This window comes from Lathyrus oleraceus, chromosome 3 (genome assembly GCF_024323335.1).
Source record: "Lathyrus oleraceus cultivar Zhongwan6 chromosome 3, CAAS_Psat_ZW6_1.0, whole genome shotgun sequence".
NCBI classification, from domain to species: domain Eukaryota; kingdom Viridiplantae; phylum Streptophyta; class Magnoliopsida; order Fabales; family Fabaceae; genus Lathyrus; species Lathyrus oleraceus.
The window spans coordinates 345,450,862-345,459,320 of NC_066581.1; the positions used below are offsets into that span (position 1 = coordinate 345,450,862).

The 8,459-nt window shown below is 33.4% G+C and overlaps 1 protein-coding gene across 2 annotated transcripts; it reads left to right on the top strand.

Moving 5' to 3' along the window:
* Positions 1–2,861: 2,861 nt before the first annotated feature.
* Positions 2,862–8,459, top strand: LOC127127575 (delta-1-pyrroline-5-carboxylate synthase). Of its 2 annotated transcripts, none has more exons than XM_051056789.1 (19): positions 2,862–3,217; positions 3,552–3,623; positions 3,910–4,013; positions 4,281–4,383; positions 4,523–4,684; positions 4,806–5,092; positions 5,191–5,341; positions 5,431–5,595; positions 5,732–5,809; positions 6,065–6,154; positions 6,331–6,417; positions 6,531–6,714; positions 6,834–6,937; positions 7,039–7,114; positions 7,235–7,385; positions 7,497–7,565; positions 7,793–7,859; positions 7,959–8,029; positions 8,111–8,459. In XM_051056789.1, exons 1-19 carry the CDS (start codon positions 3,167–3,169, stop codon positions 8,190–8,192), a joined length of 2,154 nt encoding a protein of 717 aa, XP_050912746.1. In that variant the 5' UTR covers positions 2,862–3,166; the 3' UTR covers positions 8,193–8,459. The 2 variants fall into 2 exon arrangements, with proteins under 2 accessions (XP_050912746.1, XP_050912747.1); XM_051056790.1 differs by having other exon boundaries at positions 2,863–3,217; positions 4,815–5,092.

An 8,459-nucleotide genomic window follows, 5' to 3' on the forward strand; every position in this document is an offset into this window, starting at 1 on the left:
AAAATACTTTGTATTATATTAGGGATTGTGTCAAAGCCATGCACATTTGAAAGAGTTTAGTGCCAAGCAATATTATGGGTGAGTTTCTTTCCCTTGATTTGCAAAATTGGATAAGACCCAACCTGAGTTATAATGGATGTGGAATCAATAACTGGAGGAGTGTGTGTCCCGTTGCATGCCATGCAATATGCATGTGGAGAAACAAAGAAGAACATGATGAAGAGTATGTGAGACCTTGTGATGCAGCCTATTATATTTTCCAAAGACGAAAGAAGTATGAGGAAGCAACAAAGTTTACATCTCATGTGATAAGGAATGAGGTGAGAAGAGGGAGCATTATTTGGAAGCCGCCTTCGACTAATATGGTTAAGCTTAATTTTGATGGTGCTAGTAAAGATCATAAGATGGCTGGGTGTGGTGGTATTATTCGAGATACGAGGGGTGATATGATGAGGGGATTTTTCAAGTTTCTGATAAACTTTAGTGCTATTGTGGCAAAATTCTGGGGAGTTTTGGAAGGGCTCAAGCTCACTAAGAGTTTATGTTTGAGGAGAGTGGAAGTTAATGTCGACTCTGAACTGGTGGTGAGAGCTATTCCGAGGAGGGATGCAACAATCCTAGATGCTTTGTGTTGATTCAAGAAATTAAGAAGTTGATAGAAGAGTATGATATTGTTATAATTTTTCACATTTTCATAGAGGTTAATGTTTGTGCTGACACGCTAGCAAAACTGAGATGTATGGATAAAGAGACTCGTATTTTCAGCGATATTACACATGCTTTAGTGGTCTTTGTGAAAGCTGTAGCTGTTTTCTTTTTGGCTTAAATCCTCTTTATAATAAAAAAAATAACTACATTTATTAATTAAAAAACAATATTCTAAGTAACTTCTTTTTTTTATTTGTTAATAACACCGACAAAATTATGCAAATTCACTTAATTTTTTAAATATTGTTTGATAATATATTCCTACCATTTTTCTTGTTATTAAATTTTAAAATTAAAAACCTAAATACCCTTTTAATTTTATTTATATAGAAAAGTCATACTATTTAAACCTCAAATATAAATAAAAGTAATTTAAGTCAACTTTACTTAATATTATATTTTTAAAAATATATTTCATTGATTCTCCATTTTTTTTAGCTGAATGCATAGTCTTAATGAAAAAATTAATATAATGACTATTATAATAAATAATATTTTAATAAATATAAAAAAAAAATTAATAAATTGAGCTTAAATGATTAATAAATGTCAATTAAATATGAATGTTTGGAAGAAATTGAGTTTGAATATTTTGTTTTATTTTTGTAATAAATTGAGTATCAGTGTTTTAAAAATCAGATCGTTAAAAGCAGGATATCATGAATGTCCCGATAAAAACCAATTGTTATTGAATATTAAAAACAGTTCTTAATCAAAGACAGGTGGTATGTTATTGAAGGATTCCTGGTACCACGAACATGTATTATGCCATTAAAACTCATCATCAAAATGTAATGGCTCTTTTCACTCTATGGTCTGCGTGTCATACTAGACTAGGGACAAAAGATAAATTGTGTAAGTTTGGGATCTTAAATGAGGATAGATGTTGTTTTTGCAGGGATAGAGAAATAATACATCATTTGTTGTTTGCTTGTGAGGAAATTAAGAAGATTTGGGAGAGGATCTTAAGTTGGATTCAAGTTGATCATAAAGGTTTTAGTTGGAATTAGGAATTGAGTTGGATAATGCAGCATAACAAAGGCAAAGGGTGGTGTACAACTATTCTCAAATATGTCATAGCAGAAACGGATTATGCAGTTTGGAATTATACGACTTCGGTCCATTTTGGTGTAAACATGGATAAAAATGCTATTGTTTTTAGTACAATATACAATATTACTCATATGACTCGGATACAACACAAATTTAGGAAATATGTTAGTGTTCTTATGATGCCTTAATGGGCTAGTGGTTGTGTTTGTCTTTTGGTAACTAGATCGGGTGTTTGTATCGTTTTTGGTTAGTAATATATTTTTACTTTTTCCCAAAAAAAAAATTGGACCTTTCATTAAATCGGTGAGGATATTGGATCACTAGTTTATTGGTCAAACCACATGAGTAAACCGAATTAAACTAGATAACTCAATTGAATAAATCGATGTTTGTAAAAAAACCATATAATTATTAAGTTAGTCGAACCAAATAAATTGATCTAAAACAAATCATGACATCTATAAAATTTCAAAATATCATAATTTTAAGAATTATTTCTTTAAATTCAAATTCTAAACCTAATCATCGCGAGACAAAATAGTAAAAATACAAATTCAAATAAATTTTTAAAATATCTAATAATCTAATTATAACATAAACAAACTGAATAATAAAATAATTGTAGTGTCTATTAAATTTAATTTAAATAAGAGAAAGTTGTTCTAAATAAAGTCTATTTCTATTTTAATTTTAAATTTTAATTTTTTTTATAAAAAACGGTCAAAAAAACATTTAATTTATTGGTTTTTCAAAATTGTCGATTCATCGATTTTGGAGGGTTTTTATCCGTTCTCATCAATTGAATAATTTATTTCATCCTTAAATGATCAGTTATGTTGTCATCTTAACTGATTCGACTGATCGGCTTGATTCAATTTTTAAAAACTATCGGATATGGTTTGAGCGCAATTGCAAGATTAATCAATTGAGTAGAACATGATGGAGTTTCAAATTCTAAATATATTTTTTTTATATGATGATAAAAAATAACCTAAATAAAGGTTGACATGTAAAAAAATGAGACAGTGATAATGGGGAAGTGAACCCCGGTTCCTCGTCAAGTAGTGGTGGCCAAATGTCTGATAGTGAGAGTGCGAGCGTCACGGACATTATGTTATCATTGTCCTCCTCGCCCGTGATGGACCGCAAAGGGACCCACTAATTCGACCCATTAAAACCCTCTCCCAATACGTGTCACTCTCGCCGCGTCTCTCTGAATGCTGAAACCTTCCCCTCAACCATCCAAACATCGCAATACATTTGTATTACTCTTTGTGGCTCTAACACTCTCCTCTTCTATTTCTCTCTTCTTGTTTTTCTTACCACATTCTCTCAGTGTAAACGTAACGTGTCGTCGCCTCACTGATTCATTCACTCGCTGCTTTTTTCTTTCGACGGAAGCTCCATGGATCCAACACGAGCTTTTGTCAAAAGTGTTAAACGTGTTGTTGTTAAGGTTCGCGACAACAACGACAACATCGTGCTTTCTCTTCTGTTTTTTTATCCAAATGTATAATGTTCTTTAGATCGATGTGGTGCATCGTAAATGGAAGTTGATCAAGTGATTTTGACATTTTGTTCTTTGGATTTATTATTCATTTTTGGCACAAAAAAATACAGTAAACACGTAAACGAGATCTCAATAAAATTTTCAGTTTTCATGTTTATATGATCTATCGACAAAATGGTTTTCTTATGTACTATTCATCCATGATAATATAGTATTGATATTTTTTTTCATTATAAATAATTTCATGATTATAAAGTCGTGGTTTGTGATATACATGAAGGTTGGAACAGCTGTGGTTACTCGAAGTGATGGTAGATTAGCATTGGGAAGACTTGGAGCTCTCTGTGAGCAGGTGATAATATATAATATAACATTTTGAACTGTAAAATAAAATCAGAATATCATAAGTACATCAAGATTTTAAATAACGGTCGCAGTCGTATAAAGACTTCGCGGTTGTAATACTTGTATTTGATACTTTTTAGTTTCTACAAATTATGCAGATCCAATCTAGTAAAATAACCGAATAGTATTTTATTATACTATAGTGCTTTTGAAGATGAAGTGTATATGTAAGTATGTGATATACTTCATTGGTTATGAGTATTTTTTTTAACTAGAAGCTTCTGTTTATGCAGCTTAAAGAGCTAAATACAAGAGGATATGAGGTTATATTGGTGACTTCAGGTGCAGTTGGTCTTGGCCGGCAAAGACTAAGATATCGCAGATTGGCTAATAGCAGGTTTTTTCTTTTAAATCTATCTTATGCATTGTGGAATTTGGAAAGAACATTATTTTTCCGTGTTACGCTATTTAGTATAAAATGTTGTCAAATAGCGGCTATAGTAGCACTATGACACTATTGCGTGGCAAATTTTGAACAAATGCTATCTTTTATGATCCATTGACAACATTGAATCGGCATAGGATTGTAAGATCTTGTGCGATCTTTTTCATGATTCTGTCACGATGTAGCTGATATAAATTTACTTTTTATGTACTTTTGTAGCTTTTCTGATCTTCAAAATCCACAATATGAACTTGATGGCAAAGCTTGTGCAGCTGTTGGACAGAGTAGTCTCATGGCTCTCTATGATATCATGTTTAGTCAGGTGCATGCTAAATTAAGTTTTTAATTCAATATGCCGCAAATCTTATATAATGACTCCTTCCACATTGCTCTAACATGAGAACTGTTGTTTAATTAGTCTAACGGATTCATTCTTATTGATGTGGTTTTCCCTGATGCAGCTTGATGTGACTTCATCCCAACTTCTCGTGAATGATGGATTTTTTCGGGATACAGATTTCAGAAAACAACTAACTGATACCGTTCACTCGTTGTTAAATCTAAGGGTCATCCCTATTTTCAATGAAAATGATGCTGTGAGTACTAGAAAGGCACCATACGAGGTATGCTTCTTTTCCTTAAAATATTTCACTTCAATTGGCGTTGTCTATGTCTAAGTTGCTTTTGAAAAACCTTAAACCTTGTTAGGTTTGTTTTTTTTGAAAAGTTACTTTTAAATGCAAGCTTCTGCAGGATTCATCTGGTATCTTTTGGGACAATGATAGTTTGGCCGGTCTATTGGCTTTGGAACTCAAAGCCGACCTTCTTGTTTTGTTGAGTGATGTTGAGGGCCTTTATAGTGGTCCTCCGTCTGATCCAAAATCGAAGCTGATTCACACTTATGTAAAAGAAAAACATCAAACGGAAATTACTTTTGGAGATAAGTCAAGATTGGGAAGAGGGGGTATGACTGCTAAAGTTAATGCTGCTGTTTGCGCCGCTTATTCTGGCACACCCGTGATTATTACCAGGTATTATGTAGTTCTTAAAAGTTTTTTTTGCTAAGCTTTAACTGATGTTCAAAAAATTTCAATTTTCTGACATTGAATATCACTTCAACCTCCTTTAGCGGCTATACTAATGACAATATCATGCGAGTGCTTCAAGGGGAAAGAATTGGTACGGTCTTTCATAAGGATGCTCACGTGTGGACGAGTATAAAGGAAGTAACTGCACATGAAATGGCTGTTGCAGCACGCGAGAGTTCAAGGAAACTTCAGGTAGTAACCAATTCAGAATCTGAAAAACAAGGTCTATTTTCTTGAATTTCTTCAAGTGTTGATTTAACATAAACTATTTTTGGTTTCAGATTCTAAACTCTGAAGAAAGGAGGAAGATATTGCTGGATGTGGCTGATGCAATAGAGGAAAATGAAAGTATGATAAGGATTGAGAATGGAGCTGATGTTGCTGATGCAGAGGAAGCTGGATATGAGAGATCACTTATATCGCGTTTAACATTGAGACCGGAGAAGGTAAGAACTGTACTTTTTCAATAATGGAAAATACATGTGTTAAACTCGCATCGGATAGGGATATTTCTTCGATATTTTTTTATCGTGTCTCAAAAGTATCCCAATTTTTATCTGACCTTGATTTGTGTATTTTCAGATTGCTAGTCTTGTAAAGTCTGTTCGCAAGCTGGCAGACATGGAAGAACCTATCGGTCAGATTTTAAAGAGAACTGAGGTCATAACCCCCTCTATAATCATCTCACTAATCAGTTAATAAGTAGCACTTGGAATTGGTTCTTTGATATTGTACTAATATTAAACAGTTCCAATTTTTTATATGCTTAAATGATGCAACATCAATTGTTTTTCAATATTTGACTTATTTTTCAATTATTCAATAACAACGAATTCTAGAAACTGAATGATGTTACTGAATTTTAATATCCGGCATTCAATTTTGTCAATTCTGATTACTGCTCTTTGTATCCAGCTAGCAGATAAACTCATTTTGGAGAAAATATCATGTCCTCTGGGTGTACTTCTAGTTATATTTGAGTCTCGACCCGATGCTCTTGTTCAGGTTATAACATACCTATTCTTTCTCAATTCGTATCTATCCTACATCTTCAATGCAAATATCAAAGACATCAGCATGACAAAAACATTAGAGTTCTGATATTATGTCTATGATTGTTTTGCTTAATATGTTGAAGTTGAACATTGATTCTTACAACGATTTTTGAAATGGATCAATAGATAGCTGCATTGGCTATTCGAAGTGGAAATGGTTTAGTGCTCAAAGGAGGAAAGGAAGCCAAACGATCTAACGCGGCCTTACACAAGGTTTGTTGATTTTATTTAGGGCTAAACATGTTTGTAGTCGTCAAACCAATTCATCGAAACGAGGAATAAGCAAGAGAGTTAACTTTCATTACTTACTTTCTTCATTGTTGCAGGTCATTACTTCAGCTATTCCAGATAAAGTTGGTGAAACACTTATTGGGCTTGTGACTTCAAGAGAAGCAATTCCTGATCTGCTTAAGCTTGATGACGTGATAGATCTTGTGGTCCCTAGAGGGAGTAACAAGCTTGTTTCTCAGATTAAAGATTCTACTAAGATTCCTGTTCTTGGTCATTCTGGTAATATATATAGTCCATTATAAGTTTCCTATTTGTGATCAAACTTCAAAACGAGCAATTTTCATATATATTAAGAAAAAAATGTAGTATAACTAATGTGTACATTTTGTATTATGCAGATGGAATATGTCATGTATATGTTGACAAAGCTGCTAATATCGATGTGGCAAAGCAGATTGTTAGGGATGCAAAGACTGATTATCCTGCAGCCTGCAATGCAATGGTTATTACAGTTTAAATCCCATGGAATGCCTCATTACTCATTTGCAATTGATGATGTATATATATATTGAATCTATATATATTGTATCATGTTGCTCCTAGGAAACCCTTCTTGTACACAAAGATTTGTCAGGAAATAAGGGACTGGATGAACTTGTTGCTGAACTCCAACGAGAAGGTTTGATTTTATTGCAAAGTTTTCTATCCAATGTGTATGTGTCCGTGTCTGTGTCAGTGTCACTGCTTCATCATAGTAATAGGATAAGAACATGGCTGTTGTATATTGATCTATGTGCAGGTGTTCAACTATATGGTGGACCAAGAGCTAGTGCCTTATTAAAAATTGCTGAAACAAAATCTTTCCATACGGAGTATAGTTCATTGGCTTGCACAATTGAAATTGTCGATGATGTAATTGCTGCAATTAACCACATACATGAAAATGGAAGGCAAGTTTTGGTTCCCTTGCAAGGCTTGTTTATTTTTCACTCTATTATTGGCATCATTAAGTATCTTATCTTATATCAATCTTAAGTATTTGCTGCTTCCTGTTTCTGCAGTTCTCATACTGATTGCATTGTTACAGAAGACAGGGAAGTTGCTGAAACTTTCTTACGTCAAGTGGACAGGTATGCATAGAATGCTTTGTTCGAAACAAAGAAAAAAATTGAACGCTTATTTGAGTTGTCTGACACATCTTACGAATGTCGAACATTGAAACACGCCTAATCTTCCTTTAACATAAGTAGCATCTATACTTCAGTATGTTTATTATACATAATATCTATGATTAAGTCACGAGTTTTACTAGATGTTGCTCTGATATGACACTTGAAAATTAATTCTTACCTGATAGTGCTGCTGTATTCCACAATGCAAGTACGAGGTTTTGTGACGGGGCACGATTTGGGCTTGGTGCAGAGGTACTTTGCTTTGAAGAAACATGTTGTAATAGTAATAATAATAGCAGCAAAGTTATTCATATTTCTCCACTGTTCTTAGTTTTGTTATTTGATTATCAGGTTGGAATAAGCACAAGTAGAATTCACGCCAGAGGTCCTGTAGGAGTTGAGGGCTTGCTAACAAATAGATGGTATGAAATTTCGCAATGTCTCTTTTTATCTAATGAAACATCAACAAACATTTATGTGTTGTTTACTTTGCTAAAATGCAGGTTATTGAGAGGGACTGGGCAGGTGGTAGATGGCGATCGAAATGTGACTTATACGCACAAGGAACTTCCAGTACACGCATAATAATAGCTACGAAATGAGTTGAATCAGAGATTTGTTTCACATTTTATGGAACATGTTCAAGCAAAGAAAATTACTCTTTGAATGAGTATTATTTGGCTGTGTACTAAGTTTCTCTTTGATAAGTTACTGCTTGGGAATGTGAACATCAAATGCAGTGATATATAGACATATATAGATACAGCACTAGCCATCTGAAACAGTACTTCCTTGTGTAGCTGAATAATCATACATTTATTCTTCTTCTATTGTTAGAGTTCTATCGTCTAA

Coding starts and splice junctions, on each gene's coding strand:
- LOC127127575 (XM_051056789.1), top strand. CDS start 3,167: ATGGATCCAACACGAGCTTTTGTCAAAAGTGTTAAACGTGTTGTTGTT. Junction 5,596..5,731: donor TAACATTGAGACCGGAGAAG/GTAAGAACTGTA, acceptor GTGTATTTTCAG/ATTGCTAGTCTTGTAAAGTC. Junction 8,030..8,110: donor GGCTTGCTAACAAATAGATG/GTATGAAATTTC, acceptor GCTAAAATGCAG/GTTATTGAGAGGGACTGGGC.